This window comes from Pholcus phalangioides, unplaced genomic scaffold (genome assembly GCF_987345545.1).
Source record: "Pholcus phalangioides strain wild (caught in Gottingen) unplaced genomic scaffold, Ppha-v1.0 ptg000027l_1, whole genome shotgun sequence".
Classification (NCBI taxonomy): domain Eukaryota; kingdom Metazoa; phylum Arthropoda; class Arachnida; order Araneae; family Pholcidae; genus Pholcus; species Pholcus phalangioides.
In genome coordinates this window covers 12,856,965-12,877,425 of record NW_028301617.1, presented here as the reverse complement: position 1 = coordinate 12,877,425, position 20,461 = coordinate 12,856,965, and the positions used below count along the sequence as shown (strand labels likewise).

The following is a 20,461-nucleotide window of genomic DNA, read 5'->3' as shown; positions in this document are numbered from 1 at the left end:
ATCCAAAAGAGCCACTCAAACCAAGCCAGCTGATATCCTTCAGTGGACTGATCCAGCCGAGCAAGCATTCATCGATGCGAAGCAAGCTTTAGCGGGTGCAACATTACTTCACCATCCAATTCCTGGTGCCAAGCTAAGTCTATGGGTTGACGCCAGTGATTTAGCAGTCGGTGGTTCGCTAATGCAATCAAATGGAAAAGGATGGGAACCCATTGCATTCCTGTCCATGAAACTGACAAAGAGTCAACAGAAGTTCTCCACTTACGACCGAGAACTGTTAGCAATGTACACTGCTGTCAAAAGATTCCGGCACATGCTAGACGGCCGTGAGTTCATAATTTTCACCGATCAGAAACCTCTCGTCTTCGCCTTCAAGCAAAATCCTGATAAATGCAGCCCACGTCAATGGCGACACCTCGACTTCATCTCGCAATTCAGCACTGATGTTCGTCATACTAAAGGTGCAGATAATGTGGTAGCTGACGCTCTTTCAAGAATAGAAATCAACTCGATTTCCAAATCACCATTCCTGGATTTTGACCTTTTTGCAACTGCTCAACGAGAGGATCCAGAATTAAAACAGTTACAGCAAGACAACTCTAGTTCACTGACTTTCAAGTCAATGCCAAGTCCATTTACCGCAACAGAACTCGTGTGTGATGTGTCTACAGGCTCACCAAGACCATTTGTTCCAGCGAGCTTCCGCAAGACTATTTTTCATCATTTCCACAATCTTGCTCATGCAGGTGTAACATCATCTACTCAGCTAATATCTGCAAGATACGTTTGGCCTAACATGAGAAGGAACATCAAAGATTGGGTAAAGTGTTGCAATGAGTGCCAACGCTCAAAGGTTCATAAGCATACCAAAACACCTTTAGGCACCTTTGCAACACCCGATGCAAGATTTTCTCATATTCATATCGATCTGGTTGGACCTCTGCCTCCTTCAGAAGGAAAGACATACTGCTTAACAGTAATTGATCGCTACACCAGATGGCCGGAAGTCATACCTGTAGCAGACATCACAGCAGACACAGTTTGTCGTGCCTTGTTCGATGGTTGGATTTGCCGTTATGGATGTCCATCAACCATAACAACCGATCAAGGACGGCAGTTCGAATCATCGCTCTTCAGAGAACTGATCAACCTGCTTGGCACTAGCAGGATTCGTACCACTGCTTACCATCCACAGGCCAATGGCATGGTCGAACGGTTCCACCGTGTCTTAAAAAGCTCATTGAAGGCACATGAGAATCCAAAGTGGACCGTCACATTGCCAGCCATCTTACTTGGTCTCAGGGCAGCCGTCAAGCCGGATATCAAAGCCTCTAGTGCAGAGTTAGTTTTTGGTACATCTTTGAGATTACCTGCAGATCTCTGCATGGATACACCCGGTCAGCTCTCATCAACATACACATATGTACAACAGCTCAGAGAGCGTATGAATAGCATCAAACCATGCAAAACATCAGCTCATGGTCAATCCAAAATTTATGTGCATCCTCAACTGCAAACTTGCTCACATGTGTTTCTTCGAATTGACAAGATCACACCACCTTTGACACAACCATATACTGGACCCCATGAAGTGATTTCTCGTAATGAAAAAAATATCACTTTAAATGTAAATGGGAGAAAGACCTGTGTTTCACTTGACAGAGTGAAACCCGCATTTATCTTTAACGATGTCTGTGTGGAACTTGACAAAAACAAGCTCGAAGAAAAGAAAAATGACACTGTGCCAGTACAACCATATGTCACTAGGTCTGGCAGAAAAGTCAAATTCAGTCCTAGGCTGATAACCGAAATTAATTTTGTTTCGAATTGTGCATCATAATATTTTTTTGCATCTTGTATTTCATGCATCTCATTTATATTATGCATCCGATATATATTTTGTACAGCTTATTGAATTTTCTGCATTTAATTGTACATTTTGTATCACATTTTCATTTTGTATCTCATTTATCGTTCTCTCACCATGTTCCTTCACTGGGGGGAAACTCATGTGGTGAGATTCGATTTGTATTTTATCTCACAGATGGCGGCACTTGTAAAGCCGACGCCATTGGATTGTCGCGCGGGAAATCGCGAGAGAAGCGATCAAACCATCAAGAGCTTAACATGTCGCTCCGTAGATTTTTTATTTCGTCTTATGTTTCGTGTTGTAAATAAATAATTATTTTAAGAAATTAATCAATTATCCTGATCCATCATTTTATCCAAATCACGCAACCTCATAACCCAAAGATGTATTGGCTATGCTCTTGGCGAAAGTAAGTCAATTGCTGCGGTGGCTCACCATTACGGAATCAACGAATCTATGGTGATATATATATCAAGAAAAAGGAATCTGAAATTCGATCAGCTGTAGCTGCACCTGTGGCAGCGAAAACTTTGCATCGCCTACGGAATCCATGTGTTTATCACCGAAAATGCAGGGTTTTTTTTGTGGGTACAAGACTGCTACAAAGAAGGTAGTCCAATTGATTGTAATATATAATTTACTCTTCTATAAAGAGAAGGGCTAGTGAAACGTCTGTTTCATCAGAATTTTATGCAAGTAAAAGTTGATTTCATAGGGTTAAGAAACGATTTGGATTACGCAATGTAAAAATTACTCGCTAACAAGCCGCTGCCGCGGGGAGGCGGCTATTTCCAAAGACTTCGCAGAAAATTATTGAACAGAAGAGTTATCCATCTCAGCAGGTGTTTAACGTTGACGAAACCACTATTTTGGAAGAAAATGTCGCAGAGAACATTTATCATCCAAGAAGAAAAGCGAGCCCCTGTTTTTAAGGCAAGTTAAGGTTAACTTACTATGTTTGTGCAAATCCGTATGGGTACATGGTAAAGCCCACTGTCATTTTCAAATCTAGGATCCGTGAGCATTGAAGGGAAAGGATAAGTCAAAGTTCCCGCACAGTATTTTGGATGAATAATAGAAAAGCTTGCACTAAATATAACACTTTTCCTGGATTGGTTTTAAGTTTAAACGATGTGTCGTTCCAAAAGTCGAGAAGTACCTTAAGAGGGAAGACATGCCATTCAAAGTTCTTTTGATACTCTTACTCTTAGACACCCTGATGTCAAGGAGTTCAAAGCTGATGGTGTGGAAGTATACAACATCTATCATTCAGCCCCCCGATCAGGGGGGGGGGGGGCTAATGCGAGCATTCAAGGCCACTATACATGCCACTCAATGAAGATGATTGTGCATGCAATAGAAGATGTAAATGCAGAAAATATGTTGAAGCAAGGGCGTAGCGAGGGGGGGGGGAACTTGGGAGTCTGGTCCCCCCCCCCCGAAATGTGAGAAAATGACCGAAAAAAGGGAAAAAGAGGGCCAAATCCATTGTTCTGTCACTTTGGCCCCCCCCCGAACGAAATTTCTGGCTACGCCACTGTGTTGAAGGTATGGAAGAATTAAACTATCGCTAATGCCGTTACTGTCATGACTAGAACCATGGAAGCTCTTAAGAGAGAAACGGTCAACTCGGGTTGGATCGCGCTTTGGCCACAATGTGAGCTCCAGGACACAACTATTTTTACAGAGCCAACTGAAGAGATTATAAAAGACATTGTCACGTTAGCGAAACGGTTGGGTGGAGAAGGGTTCAATAATATGGATATAGAAGAGAAGAGAACAGCTAATTAATAGCAATTCAGAGGCATTGACCGAGGAGAAATTAATAAAACAAGCGGTACCAGACGATGATCAAAATAAAGTAGTGGAAGACAAGTTCACCATGAGTAACATAGCAGAAGAGCTTCACAAGTGTATCAAATCAGCAATAGATTATTTTCATGATATAGATCCCTCTATGGTACATTCTTCACACGTAGAAAAATTTGTAGAGGAAGTCTTGTCAACATACTTGATGATATGAAGAAGTAACGGCAAACAGAAATCACAATGTTCTTTCAGAAAATATCACCAACAATCAATTGCTGTAACCTCTTTTACATTCCCTTATACCTTTGCGTCACCCTGCTCTTCTCATGATGTTCAATAAACTGAGATAAACAAAAAAAAATTATGGTTTCGATTATTCACAGATTTCCCGTATTTTCCCCCACCCCCAGAACGTAACCTCCACGAATACGGAAGGCGACGGTAATTTAGAGCAGCTGTTCTCAACCTTTTTTGACACGGAGCCGTTTCTGGTATATAATTTCTATGGCGGAGCCCCTTAGTCCTATTCTTTATTCATTCGTCAAAGTTACTAACTTATTTTCATTGCTCAAAAAAAAAAAAAATTTCGAATTTACTGGTTTTTTTTTTATTTTTCTCGAGGGGTCGTGAGAAAGGAGTTTACACGGAGCCCTTAGGGATCCGCGGAGCACCGGTTGAGAACCTCTGATTTATACTAATACAACGCCACAACAGGCAAAATGCCCAACGAGGTGGCTGAGAAAAAGATGCCCATAAAAATATGGATGTCATATATTTAGAAAATATAGCAACCCAATTAAAAATGCAATTAACAAAAATTGTAAACAATATATACACATGATAAAATATTATACAATGCCCATAAAGAATACTTATGATTGTCTTATTCTAAGTATGGATAGCTTCTCGATTTACCCCAACATGTTTATCGTATTTCTTTTTAAACGTGTCAATTGTGTTACAATTTACTACCTCCGGGGGTAAGCTATTCCATTTATTAACAACTCTATTAGAGAAAAATTCCCTGCGACACCATAGCCTTGCATTGTCCCTCACCTATCGATACTGGTGTCCCCTTGTGAAAGCAGTCGATTGGCGGTTACTAAAAGTTCATGGTCCATCCTATCCATCCCATTGAAAATTTTGAACACTTCGATCATATCTCCTCGACACCTGCGTTCATCCAATGTAAACATATTCAAAAAATGAAGTCTCTCTTCATAACTCAAGCCCCGTGTGCCAATAAGGACACGCGTAGCTCTTCTCTGCACCCCTTCAACCAAGTCTATGTCCCTCTGTAGGTATGATCTCCAGAACATTACAGCATACTCCAGTCCATGACGAACTAAGCCTCGAAAAAGCGGAAGAATAACTTTAGGAGAACGCGAAGAGACCTTTTTGAAAAAGAGACCAAGCTTTCTATTCGAATTTTTGACCACCGCTGAACAATGTTCAGAAAACCTAAGCCGCTCGTCAATGAGAATTCCCAAATCGGTGACCCTGCTTGCATCCGGGATAGTGACACCATTCAACTCGTAAGAGAACCGTGGGTTGTTCGAACAAAAATGAGCGACCATGCACTTATCAACGCTAAACGTCATGCTCCATTCATTTGCCCATTCTGCAATTCTGTTTAAGTTCGTCTGGAGCAACTCCCCATCTCTTTGATTCCCGATTAGCCCCATTAGCTTCACATCATCTGCGAATTTGCTAGTAATCCCAACGATACCCTAATCAAGTTTATCGATAAAAAGTGAAAAAAGTATGGGTCCAAGGACACTTCCTTGAGGAACTCCAGTTGTGACGCCTGTCCAACCAGAGAATTCTGTTCACCATAACTCGTTGCGACCTACCTCTTAACCACGATTCTATCCAATTCAGCAAGTTGCCCCCAATTCCAATCTCATGTAAACGCTTCAAGAGTTTACCATATTGGACCCGATCAAATGCCTTCTGGAAATCAAGGTAAACAACATCTACATTTTTGCTCTTACCCAAAGCCTTAGTCACGTGATCATAGAAGCAAAGGAGGTTAGTTACACACGACTTCCCCTTCCGGAACCCATGCTGATTATCCGACAATACATTGTTCTCGTCTATCCACTTCACAAACTGCCTTTTTTTATGATAATTTCCAAAATTTTCGAGATGGAGCTCGTCAAACTCACTGGACGGTAATTGGACACTGCTTCTCTGCTACCTTTCTTAAATATCAGAACAACATTAGCAAGTTTCCAATCCCTTGGGACGATACCGTCAGCAACATTACTCCTGTATATCTGTGCGACTGGCTCCAACAATTCATTAGCACATTCCTTGACCCTGGGATAGATATCATCTGGTCCTGGTGCTTTGCTTGCACATACATTTCTTAGAAGATTTAGGACCTCCACGTCTTCTACTTGAATATCGTTGAGGGTTTTATTACCCCATGCAACACCCGTATATCGAATATCATTATCTCCATTAAAAACCGACGCGAAAAAGTCATTGAAAGCACTACACATGCCTACATTGCTCTCTAACCTAGAGCCTCCTATCGAGAGGGGGCCAACTGTCCCCTTACATCCATTATTGACGTATCGAAAAAATGATTTTGGGTCAGAGCCAATGTTATCTGCCAACCTAGATTCAACTTCCTTTTTACTATCCCTTATTGTTTTCTTCAACATTCTTCTTTTATCAGTAAACAATGATATGTCACCACATCCACTTTTATACTCTCTGAAAGCTCTTTCTTTTGAAGATAAAGGTTACGCACGCTATCCGTAAACCATAGAGGGCACGATGTACAAACACGCTTTTTTCGAACAAAGGGTATGACGTCGTGCAAAACAGAGGACAGCTTCGTACTAAATTCTTCCCATTGACTTATCACCCCTACTGATTCCTATCGGCCTTCTAGCAAACTAACTTTTTCCCGTAGAGCTTCGATCTCGAGTTCCAGCCTTGCCCTATCCAAGCACCCTTTACAATTGAAACTATCAGCTACTGTACCCCTAGATCAGGGAAACCTCCCGTCGCAAGCTCTACACAACACTAGTCGAGGCATACTAACACTATTGCTAAAGCTAGATAATAATAATTAAAAATAGGAAAAGGAGAAACTTTAACAGGAAATTAAAATAATGTAAAATACATTACTATGCGAAATATTCGTAAGAGATTGTACGAAAAAATTACGTAGAATAGAATGCTCAACACTAAATCACGAAGAAGAAAATATATATGTATATAAAGAATACAACACACTCTAAAAAAAAGTATTAAGCTACAAAGTACAATTTGTACTTATTAGAATTAGCTAAAAATCTCAAATCACTGACACTATAACAATAGGCCCAAGTGGAAGGAAAAACAGTTATTGAGGGTACCCGGGAAAAAGTATACACTGTTGGCTAACAGTAACGTCCAAAAAACTTACGAATTTATATCACAGAAGCGAGAAAACACAAACCTGGCGAAAATACAATGAAAATGAAATGCGGACGAGAAAAATAAATTTAAGTCGATCGAAAATACACAACGAAAATTAAAAAAAACGAGAGCAATATAATAAAAGAAACCACTTATCTCGCAATCCAACGTGTGCTAGAAAAAAAAAGGAAAACACTGCAGAATATGGCCCAAAAATAAACAACACGCTAAGTAAACCTCACGAACGAAGAAAAACACAAAGAAAGACACAAAAATAGCGCACTGACGTGAAGGATAATCCTTCGGTAACGGTTTCGGATAAAACTGCTGCTGGTCGGTGAGCGGAGCGCGATAAAAACACGTCCGTTCCCAACAATCATCGAAGACGAGAATGATGAATTAGAGTGATATTGGATGGTGTAGAATTATACATGTGCGTGACAGTGTACGCCATAGCTGCCAAGTCTCCCGAATTTTTCGGGAATCTCCCGAATTTTAGCTTCATCGCTCGACCTCCCGAAAAGTTCTTAAATCTCCCGAATTTTTACGAAAATCACAAAAATCCCTAATTGTCCCTAAAAATTCCCTACTTCGTTAAAAAAAATCCCCGTTCATGAAAACAATCCCTAAGGAATTTCTTGTGGGGCATGAAGCCTCTTTTTTTCCCTTTCGAAATGACGTCACACGTCGTAAATGGGGAAATTCCCTTTTTAAGGAAGTTTTACAAACCCTCTGATGGTAACAAGAAAGTTGTTTGCCTTATCGTGCAGGGAAATGGCTTAGCAGCCAATAGTCCTGGATAATAATTGAAGATTCTAGTGACGCGCATGTGGTCAAAATTTCTTTTGTTGAAGTTACGTACGTGCGATATAACAAAGCATGAATAATGATAAGCAAAAACATATTTAATCAATTTTAAAGATACTTATTCCGATGAATTTCCTTTCATCAAACGTTCCAGAAGAGGGCCTACTTTTCCTTTTTGTACAAGTTGTGTTACGGACATAAGCATCGGTCATGGAAAGACTGCCATCATCACTCATGTGAAATGAAAAAAAAAACCATCGAGCAAGTGTCACAAAAAGTCAGTGTTCTTCAAAAATTGACGGTGTTTTCCTTCATCTTCCGATGATTTTGGGGTCATTCGCGAAGATTCTGATTGTGTTCACAGCGTTTCTGATTGAACACAATATTTATTTTTACATCATTGAAGTTTTGGCCTCCAATTTCACTTGTTTTTTGCGTAGGAATTTCACATACCCAAGGGTTTTACTTCCATGTGTGTAAAATCCCTATTTTAATTTGACTTCAGTTATTGAGTAGGGATTTTATTCCCTACGCTTTAACTTTTATGTTTTAAAAATCCCTATTTTATTTGGAAAAATCCCTATTGTATTTATTAGGGAGTGGTTTAGCATAAAATACGGGTTTGCGCGAAAATCTCCCGAATTTTAATTTTCAAAAGTTGGCAGCTATGGTGTACGCCCTTTTGGTCAGCGAAATGATCAAGCAGAATTTGCTGGTAACCCTGTCAAGTTAACGCTGTTTCACTCTAAATTTCTGTCCGATCGTTTTGTGTACGTAATTATATACATTCGAACAATTTCATTAAATAGAATTCTAATTCTCATTAATTTTAATTCGGAGTTGCTTCATAATAGAATCAAAACATATAAAAAAAATTAACCTCATGAAAAATAAATCTGTCTTATCATAGTTAAATACATCTGCATCTTTATGCCCTTCTATCATTAGTTTAAGAATATCATTCTTCTAATTTTCAACAGTTTCTTGCGATGCAGATACCCTCTGTCCACAAACTTTCCTAAAAACAATGCCATGGTGCTCTTAAATCGGGTCAACCATCCACTGCTCGCAGTGAAATCACATTGATTAATACTTTTTTGGAGAAATCTTTTTCTCTTGAATTATTGGTCCTGATAATGAGATTGAACCGTAGGCGAAAATAGACTTTATAAGTCTGGGGGACATGATGATGATGTCCATTCATATATACATTAGATCAGTCGACTCCACCTTCGACGCTGGAGGGGGGAGGGGCAATGAATTATAAGCCGTCCAACAGGTTTCAAACATTCATTCTTCACATGCAGCCCCCTCCTCACCGAACGAAAAAAAGGGACTCTTATAGAGAACAAAGAAACAAGGGATTGTCGAAATACCCATGAACAATGTTGAGAAATTCTTAGAACTATTAATACAGGAGCAATTGTAGAAACCAGTCGTGGTAAAGGAACAAAAACCGTAGTCGACTTAAGCGGAGTTAAGCCAAATATTTGTCGAGGTAGAGAGTTTTTCCTACATTGAAATTAGTATTGTGCCAACCAAGGAAATAATAGATGTCGAATTATCGAAATCCCACTGTAGCTGCCCTTTAATGGGTTAAAAAAAAGTAGAATAATTTTTCTAAGATAATGATTAAGAATTTCTTGGTGAACAGCGAATTTTATTCTGGGTTTACTACGTATAAGGACAATTTTGCCGTTTCCTTTAGCAGATTGGCAGAGGAGCATAGCGATCATGTGAACAAAAAAAAAAGTTAACGTACAAACGTTTCACTACAAATGTCCACATTCATAGACACCGGAATCTGGGAGAAGAAAAAAAATGGAATTCTACATAAAATTGAATACGTGAACAAAAATATACTCATCGTTACTAGACCAGTGCACACAAGCTCCAAGGAAAGATTGATATTTGTTGCCTCTGTTGTCTAGTGCGTTCACCCGCAAAGTGAAAGGACGTGGATTCAATTCCTCGCAGGGGCAGTTGAATTTTCTCTTTTCAAAATATATCTTCGCATCAGACAGGATTTGCCTAATAAGTATGCCAAATGTGAAGTCTTTTCTTTTAGTAGAGCCTTGGTTAGTACCACATATGCATAGTATATCAGAAAACCTAAAAGCGGCTTGGGTTTTCTGAACATTGTTCAACGGTGGTCAAAAAAGCTAATAGAATGCTCGGTTTCATTTTCAAAAAGGTCTTCTCGCGTTCTCCTAAAGTCATTCTTCCGCATTTCTGAGGCTTAGTTCACCCTGGACTGGAGTATGCTGTAAGGTTTTAGGGACCATACCTACAGTGGAACATACCTTCAAATGGAATAGCTTACCCCCGGAGGTATTAAATTCTAACACAATTGACACGTTTAAAATGAAATATGATAAGCATTGTTGGGGTAAACCGAGAAACTATCCATACTTGAAATAAGACAACTATAAGTATTCTTTGTGGGTATTGTATAATATTTTATCATGTATACATATTGTTTGTAATTGCATTTTTAATTGGGTTTCTGTATTTTTGAAATATATGACATCCATATTTGTTATGGCCACCCTCGTTGGACATTTTGCCTGTTGTGGCGTTATACTTGTATTTCCTTCTCACTTTTTTTCGAACAATATAAGAGCTGTCTCCGTATTAGTGTGAGCGCCTTCTCTGAATCTCTTAGGGTGTGAAGATAGTGCGTTCGTATTTCCGATTCTGGAAACCCGCGTCGTCTCCGATTGGTTAAAAACCCGAATTTAAACTTTTTTAGCTTTTAAAAGCGGTTGACTAGCGGGAAAAATTTCTTGATGTTTCCAATTCCGGCAATCGGTAGCGATCGGACCAATCGGAATAAGAAAACGCTCTGTTCATTTGCTGCGAAAAGCAGAAAATTCCTTTCCGGTTGAAGATTCCGCTCGTGTTGGACTTAATATTTGAGCTAAATTGTGAGCGATAGAAGATACTGATTTATTGATTAAAAATAAAATATTTGTCAATTTTCTTTCGAAAACTCAAACTTGGTACTCTCGTAAATTTGAAAATATTAAGAGAATCGTTTGACATCAGTTAGTAATTGGGGGAAAAAAAAGATGACGGCATTCACCACGTTTTTTTTGTGTTTGGTTAAGAAGAACTTAATCAAAATATTTCTAATAGTTATAAAATAATTATTCCAGGCCTATATTTGGTTTTTCCAAGGCAGTAAGAACCCGTCAAAGGTAAATACCATACCAACCCTATAGTTGACATGCATCAATGTTGTGATCTGAAGGGATTTTCAATCCTCCAAATCCATCCAACAGATTGATTATTAATTATAAATATTATTATTTAACGAATAAAAGAAGTGTTTAAATTTTCATTATTTACTTGAACCTCTTCCCGAGGTGATTTTACTGAGCTCAAAGTAAGTGGAAAAAATAATCGAGATCTCTCCCCACTTTCATACTTTATGGCAGGGGTAGCCAGCTGTTGGCCACCCCTGTTTGGGTCACCCGCAGGCTGCACACGCACGTTAAAGAATACGACCCCCCACCCCTGCATACACTCTTTTCCTCTAGAATAAGTTAGTCATACCCAATAACACTAAAAATGATATTATAGGGGCTTTAAACTGAAAGCCTCCTTTCAAAATCATTAATAGTTTAATGGGGAAAAAAAATTAAATTTTAATCAAAAATTTCCAAAACATCTGCTGAGAAAGGAAAGGGTGACTTTTGGAAAAATTGCCCCTGAAACGTTGCGGCCCGGTACGATAGCACCTTTCGCACCCCTCTAAGCCGGCCCTGCCCCTCACCAACCCAACGTAATTCCTTCTACGGAAACGGTTTTTTAGTGAAAGAAAAGCTGACGTCATTTCCGTTTCACTTTTTCTGACATGAATTTGAAAATTCACGACCTCCCTAAAGAAGTTTCACTTCAAAAATTAGATACCATCTGAAACAAATTAAGAAATACCATATGACAGAGAATTAAGCGAAGAACTAGAAAAACATGAAAATTACAACCAGAATGCTCTAAATTTTTTTTTTTTTAAATTATAAAGTCTCGGACATGTACACTTTTTTGGAATGACACCTCAAAAATACACACCCAGAAAAAAGATATGATTTTATTATGGTTGATGAAATAATTTAACATTATGTTCTTCGAATGCATTACCGACATTTTTCATGAAAACTTCGATTTGATCCATGATACGTAAATTGGACATCTATGGCTTCTCTCCATTATGACCTCTTTTGTGTTTATTTAAATAACCGATTCGAGAAAACGCTTTACCACAAACATCGCACTCATATGGCTTCTCTTCAGAGTGAACTTTTTTGTGGTTATTTAAATCACCGATTCGAGAAAACGTTTTACCACAAACATCGCACTCGTGTGGCTTTTCTCCGGTATGAATTATTTTGTGTTTATTTAAATCACCGATTCGAGAAGACGTTTTACCACAAACATCGCACTCATATGGCTTTTCTCCAGTGTGAACTCTTCTGTGGTTAATTAAAGTACCGATTTCTGAAAACGTTTTACCACAAACAGCGCACTCATGTGGCTTCTCTCCGGTGTGAGTTCTTTTGTGTACGTTTAAAGCGTCCTTTCGAGAAAACACCTTACTACAAATAGGGCACTCATATGGCTTCTCTCCGGTGTGAATTCTTTTGTGTTTATTTAAATCACCGATTCGAGAAAACGTTTTACCACAATAATAGCACTCATATGGCTTCTCTCCAGTGTGAACTCTTTTGTGTTCATTCAAATCACCGATTCGAGAAAGTGTTTTACCACAATAATCGCACTCATATGGCTTCTCTCCAGTGTGAACTCTTTTGTGTTCTATTAAATGCCCGATTCGAGAAAACATTTTGCCACAAACATCACATTTATGTGGCTTCTCACGAGTGTGAACTCTTTTGTGTTTGTTTAAAGTGCCAATTTCAGAAAATGTTTTACCACAATAATCGCATTCATGTGGCTCCTCTCCAGTGTGAACACTTTTGTGAACGTTCAACTCGGAGCTCTTCAAAAAAGTTTTTCCGCAGCACTCACACTTATGCGGTGAATCTTGAGTACCGAAGTGATCATGAGAAACAGGTTCGGAATGCCTCTTACTGGATGTTGCCGAGATTGGAACGCACCTAGAATTGTCTTCATCTTTGCCTTCAATTTTATCATGTCCGTTATATAATTTAATAGAAGATTCATTCATTTCAAAAGAAAAGAATGATGAAGATTTGTTAAATCTTATAGCAGAACCTTTGTAATTCACCAATTTTCCCTTTTGGTTCAATATTGCTACGAATACTGTCGTTGCTTGAAGACTTGTACAGAATTAGAAGTTTTCTCTTTCAGAGTTTGATAATGATCTTCAATTACCTGGAAAAAGATAGTTTTATCATATTCTCTTCTATAAGTAAACCTATATTCTGTCCAAGATATTGAAATTATGCCCTCAACATATTCAAATACAAGCAATCTAATTAAGAATATTGTACACTAAAATTTCTCTTTTGCGGGCACCGGTGGGACAAAAATATTCGTCCATCAAAGAGGGGTAAGTCTATTTTGGTGGTTTGAAAAACATAGTTTTGTTGTTTACAGGGAAATTATTAGTCGAATCCCGTTTTAACAAATACCGTTATAGTGAAAAAAAAATTTCGTTTTAATGAGCACTTTTCTAATCCCCGAGATAAGTTTACATAAGAACAGTACAAAAACCTGGACTTCCTTTATAGCGACATTTCATTATAACGAAGTAATTCCTCCGGTCTCTTGGAGTTTGTTGTTGCGGAATTCAACTGTATTCGACAGTAAAAGAGGGGTGTCTGTTAAGAGAGGTTTTACTGTATATGAGTCTATAAATTTTTCACATTTCGAGCTAGAAAGTATGTCTGAGAGTGTTTTCTCTAGAAAAGTGTATAACGCTTTCAATTGGGCTCGTTCAAATTAGGTCCGAAACTGCAGGTGGGAAAAAGAAGTAATCCCGGACGCATATTTCGCAAATGCACCGCTATTCCACGGTTACACGATTTTTTTCGGGATTTTTTCCACACAGCCAATCACGTTGCTTCAGTCTCTACGAAATTAGTTAGATTCTAGAGTTAATTCCTTTAACTCTAGGATATTTCCATTTTCGTATCTGATCGCCGAACAGTGGTGCAAACAATGTGAGATATTTTCACCACTGTGTTCCGCGAAAATGTGATAGAAAATCCTTGTTTTTCCTTGATACAAAATTTCTCAAATTTATCAGTGCATTTTTCGATAGCAAATCGACTAAAAATAAACAGATAAATTATCTATCAAAAAATATATCGTACATGTTAATAATCGTAAACAGCTATAAAATGTTTAAACATCTATCTAAATATCAGAACTTCAAAAGAGAAAAAGATGCTAAAAGGAATTACATTTTTTAGAACATTACTATTGGTATTATTAAATTTTTCTACATGTTTTTGTTATACTATTCAATTAATTGATTTATTATAAAATAAAATTTTAAGAGTCGGCAAAATATATTGCAATGTATTGTATCAGCGAAGAAAAATAAAAAGATTTAAATCATTTTCGGACGAGGAGTGAAAAAAAATCAAATGAATGAGCTGAATATTTGAACCTGAGGGGTCGGGGTTCATAGTCTGACACCCTATCACCCACACTAACTCAGTTATCTGATCAGTGCCTGAGACTGCTAACTACCTAAAGCATAGAATTTTAGTGAAGTCCACTGAAGTGTAAAAATTTTGCCTTTTCGAAATGTATTTACTACCTTCATCACTCGCTACCATTAACCACGGCAATTTCATTTTTGCCTTACGCGCGTTAAAGTCAATAATGTTTGTATGGCATACAGCGTGTTAATCGAAGTTATAATGTTAATAACGAAGCCTTGTGACCGAAAGCGCAACAAATCGTACGATATTACAAAAGTGGGAATTATCGTAAACCGAGAAGAGGCGTGATTGGCTGGATAAGGCTCTTCACTGAAAAAAATCGTGTAATCTCGGTGCATTTGCGAAATATGCGCCCCGGTCAGCAAATTTTGGAAGAGAAGAAAAAAGGGCAGCAAAATCATGTTTCACACCCTCCCCTCCACAAAAATTTTAGTTACGATCCTGTTCCGAATAATCAATCAAATGATCGTGATTAAAATTTTAGTTGCGTTGATAGATTCAATCAATATGATTAAAATTCATTATAATTTTATTAAAAATTTCCAACATTTTTTTTTTTTGAATAATCGTAAACTTTGCTTTTTCCAATGAGGCGAAACGACGAAGTATAGCCGGATAATATTAAAAAAAAAAAAAAAAAAAACCACCAATAATTATGTCTTCTGCAAAAGGGTTAATACGGACACTCAATCCTTAGCGGAAAATTAAGTTTAAGCTGGGTTTTCCTAGGAGTAGAACTTAAGCGCCGTGTGCAGCGTGAAAACGCTGATTGGTTAAAACCTGAAATTCAGGTTTTTTGGCCAATCAGCGTTTTCACGCTGCGCGCGCTGTAGAAACCTGCTCCTAGGAAAACCTGACTTTAAGCCGGGTTTTCCTAGGAGCAGGTTATTTGCACCGCGTGCAGCGTGGAAGCGCTGATTAGTTTAAATCAATCCCCTCCTTCATGCTACACACGACACAGAAATCCTACTCCTAGGAAAACCCGACTTTACAAAAAAAAGTTAAACAAATGGGACGTGTCAAACATCTTATGATTTGACCAAAAAGAGGGGAAAAAAAGCATAAAAAACTTTTTTCTGTTTCCATGTACGTACGAAAGATTTCCTCAGGGAAGGGGAGTTCATCGGTTTTTTTCTTCTGAGAGTTTTTTTTACATTTCCCCTTCAAAATAACACCATAGTTTCGGCTAGCGGGTGGGGTTTAGAGTTTACAACCCAAAACAATTCCCAACTCCCGAATACGCCAACACGTGTTACTATATACTATACTTACACCATAGATAACAAGCCTAGCATAAATACTGTAATGATGAGTCAGCAAGAAGGGTCGGGGGCAATTTCTTATGAAATACCGCTGAACAAGTGCATGCGTCCAACAGACCCGGAAAGAAAACTAGGGTCAAAAAGCGTTGAGGACATAGATATAATATAACGATAGATCGCGCATGCGGGGCTGCTTTTCGTCTTCTATATTCTTCATATGTTCTAGAAACCCTGGCTTTCCGTTTATTGCATCTACCCGCGTGACGAGTGGATAGTTTCACGAATGACAAGAAGAAATTCCTTGTTATTCCAATGGCCACTCCTTCGGTAGACACAGGTGAGTGTTTAAAAAATCGCTCGATATGCTGAAATCCTGCTGTGCTTTTGGCTGCAATGAAACATTCATTAAAGGTAGCAAGATTGCTTTTCACAGGTGAGTTAAATTTCCTTTTCTTTTTTGTTTAATATTATTTTGTATAATTAATTGCATATTTTGTTCCACGGAGTGCCGAACTGATAGAGGATTGGCGCACAATTTCATTTCTGATAAAGCTTTTTTTGCTTTGTTATGCGTTAAAATACATTATTTTGATAAATAAGAATGTTTATTGTCATCGTATATTCATTTAACCTGAATATATATTGTGATTAACATTTTTGAAATTAATAATTTTGGGTCTTCGAATGAGAAATATGTTTGGCATTCAAAGTTGGAGAGATTTTGACAATTTGTCAGATGTGTACATTTTGCGTATGAAATGTCCATGAAAATTAAATTTTCAGCTCTTTTGGCTAATTCATAGCCGTAGCTTATCTATTTATTTTCTTGAAGTTTTGGTCATGGCCCAGAATAATTCACATTTTTGGTTTTTCACACTTAAAAATCACAAAACAGGGTCTCGTGAAAAATCTGGCCCAGGGGCGTAAGCAAGGGTTCATTCCTTCCCTCCCCCACAAGCCAACCAAAAATTAGAAAAAATAAATTAATATTTCGGTTAATAAATTTGAAACATTGAAAAAAAAAGTGCTACTTTAACCATTTCCTGTTAATTTAAATGCATTTTGAAGGGTAGTAACTCTCTCTCAAAATTTCTAGGGAATAAAATTTTTGTATCCCTTCCAAAGGTCGATCCTGCGCACGCCCCTGTTAGGGCCCACCATAAATCCCGGCCTAGGAGCCTTGCTGCAGGAGGTATCAGCCATGGTTCTGGCTTTAAGAAGATCTAATTAATTCCCACGATGGAAAATTTTAGATATTTCTTTTTAATCCATCAAAAAGATATATTTTGTGCTAAAAAATAATGTCTACATGCACAATCCTTTACTTTTATGTTGATTTTTTTTTTAGTTCTTGAATGTTACTTTTGGTTTACATGAAGTTTCGGTGTGTAATTACTAATACTTAATTTTGGTACAGCAGGATAATTTTTCTTCAGCAAAATACCATGCTTCGCTCCTAAGGAATTGGGCTGGCACCTAAATATTTTTCGATTTGTCAAGCCCTATGATACAGTAACATTTGTTATAAGCTGTTGCTTGTATTTATGTTTTTCCTTCTTCTTTCAAATTGCTGAATAAGTTTCATGAAAAATGGGACTAATGAAATCATTATTGATTGCAATAGTTATCTTCTAGATTTCCCAAAGACAAAAGTAGAAAAGAATTGTGGGAGAAAGCTCTATGAAGAGAAGATCTTCTGGCAAAGGACAATACATTCATATGCTCCAAGCATTTCGATGATAACAGTTTCGACAAAACCAAATTGGGTGGAACATGGTTAAAAAAGAGTGCAGTAACAATTTTAAATTATTTTGGATTCGTATGAAATGTGTTCAAACAAATGACATTTTAAGAAAGGAAAAAAAAAAGACTTTTTCCGTACGGAAATTTGCTTATTTAATTAAAAGAGAATCAAACTCTGTGTAGATTATATTTTTAACTTATTGGTGGTGTTATCCTTTTTGAAATCAAGAGACTAAGCTTTGAATCTAAAAAAATTGTGTCAAGAGTATTTTTCATATAAAAAGTTCTGTTGAGAGACAAGGAGATAATAAAAAGATCTATACATATATATTTTCAATCATGTATTATCAAAGGCGCATTTAGGAAAAGTTGCAGGGGGCCCCATGCCCTCCTCCCCACAAGATGATCTTAATTTATGTTAATTTAAAAAAAAGCTTTTGAAGGTCATTAACTGAAAATTCTCTGGAAGAAATTAGCTGTGGCCCTTTCACATTTGGTTTGCCCCTCCAAAAATCAATCCTGCATATGCCCTGTGTATTATGAACCAGGAAAAAAAGTGAAAAATGAGAGGGAAAATAAGAAATTTATAACACAAAAATAGAATTTCATCAGTGAAAAGGTAGGCACCGTAGACCTACTGCTCTTGTGAAATAAAATGTGTTTTTTTCCGCATTTAAATAAAGCCCTGAATAATGTGAATCTAAATTTTCTTTACTCTTCATGCACTACAAGGAATGTGTTGCCAAGAATGAAGATAGCGTCAAGTTATGGATACTATGGTCTTGTTATTAAACTCGTCACATTGGGTGTGCATGCTTCAAAAAAGGAGTGGACTGGACAATAGGATGATCAGTCTAGTTAATCTTATGTCTACAGTTGAGGCGGTACAGTTTTAACAGAAGATATTTATCTATTCATTTCTTTCCATGCTGTCATTTATCATGTGGCAACCTGGACCAGAAGACCTATTATGGTTGGCTCCAATCTCTACTTTAGCAACAACAAATTGACTTTTTTCTTCTCTCTTATTTATCATTGCCTGTCAATGAAAGGAGAACGTGATGATTTACAAAATGATTCCATGATGGCCCTCTGAGGAATTTTTACAACTATCTTAGCCATAATTATTTGAATTTAATGAGTTCAAAATTTTTGCTTTCATAAAATTGACAGTGAATGTGAAATATGCTATTGGGTTCATTACACTATTTACAAGCACAAGGAAACTTTGAAAAAATTGCAAAAAATCTTGAGAATTCATAAATTTGTGTTTTGCAAATAGTCAGCTGAGGAGAACCTCCCTTTCCTGAAAAAGAATGCTTGGGCTCCCACATAAGTTAAAACATCTCTACATACGTAGGGCTCCCACTTGTCCTACTTTTTGGTAAAATGTCCTACTTTTTGGTAAAATGTCCTACTTTTCCTACTTTTTACCAAATCCTATCAACAAAATTTGTGTAATTGATTTTGATTAAGGAGGGAATCAGCGATATATTGCCAAATATCACAAATGTTGTAGATCGCAATTAATGATTCTGCCAAAGCAGAAATTGTATCGTTCTTAGGGTTATTTTTTTAAGGGTTGTATGTGGATCATTTGATACATTAATTTTTCTTTTGCTTAGTTTGAGGGTTCAAGAAGTAGAACAGCAGTCATTAAAAACTTCTGTCTGGATGGAAAAATAATTTTGTATTTCCTACTTCGTGATCTTCAACAGTAACTAGCATTAATCATTCAAAGTTATGTCTACATTTTATTTATAGGTGAAACAACAGTTTGCATAACAAAGCAGTTGGGCACATAGGCCTATTCTAGGTTTTGCGATTCTGATGATACCCAGCATTCAATTTTCTGTATTTTCAGGGCATGCAGATGCATAATCAATATTTACGATGCTCAGCAAAGAACTAGAAATGAAAGTGCTGCATTTTTCAAAAACAAGTTACACTGGCATTGAACAGTAAAATTTGAACAAATCCCTTCAATAAAAGGATGGACACTGCAGTAAAACTATCTGATCCACCTTGACTTATTTATGATACCTTGTAATTTACACATTTTGCACTGTGCTTTTGAAAGTGGTCTCAAAAGAGTGTCATTCTTAAAAATAAAAACTTAGATGTCTTCCTAATTTGCTGTGTGCATTGTTGAAGAGAGTTGACAGAGTGGACTGTAGAATACGGAAAAAAAAAAAAAAAAAGAGAATGTAGTATATATTGTGTGGAGAGACAGAAAGGAATTATCTGTGGTTGCTAGTACCGTTTTGGCCAAAAATTGTTTACCAAGTAATTTGTGCATTTTGCGCATTTGGCTCAAGTCAATCTTAAAGGATATTCAAATAGTGTGTTACGAAAAAAAAAATTAAAATTTCTTAAAAATAATTTTTAAGGGATTTTTTTTTTTATTATGCTATATGATTATGTTGCCTTAGGGGTACCCTCCTACGTCCTAATTTTTTGAGTGGGAGCCCTGATACATCTACTGACCTGTTATTGAATATGAACTTGACCACGAATCAATCCGTCCACGGAATTAGTGAATTCAAGCAAGGTGGAATAATAATTATATCCCATGAAAATCAGTTATGACCATTTCTATGATCCCTTAGCGATCAGAATCAGCGAGATCACGATCTCAACAGCTATGCACTACTTCTTCTTTATGCCTGTCAGGTAAACATGTAAACATCGTCGACCGTGACCAAGAACTCTCGAATAAACAAAGGACAAACTTCGTAGTGGTTGTTGTTTTCTTAATTTTCATCTTCATTACGCTTTCTTTAAAATTATTTTCAATAAAATAAATCTAATTCAATTTCCTCAAAGTTTTTATTTTTTTTTTTATTTCCAGACCATCATTCCTTCCAGTATTTTAATTTGATTCACCGACACAA

General features: G+C 37.3%; 1 protein-coding gene across 1 annotated transcript; it reads right to left on the bottom strand.

Annotated features, from left to right (window-relative positions):
- Positions 1–11,982: 11,982 nt before the first annotated feature.
- LOC149068466 (uncharacterized) lies at positions 11,983–20,259 on the bottom strand. Its single transcript, XM_089251951.1, has 2 exons — positions 20,055–20,259; positions 11,983–13,261 (listed from the first exon to the last, which is right to left on the bottom strand). Exon 2 carries the CDS (start codon positions 13,092–13,094, stop codon positions 12,099–12,101), a length of 996 nt encoding a protein of 331 aa, XP_089108077.1. The 5' UTR covers positions 13,095–13,261; positions 20,055–20,259; the 3' UTR covers positions 11,983–12,098.
- Positions 20,260–20,461: the final 202 nt, after the last annotated feature.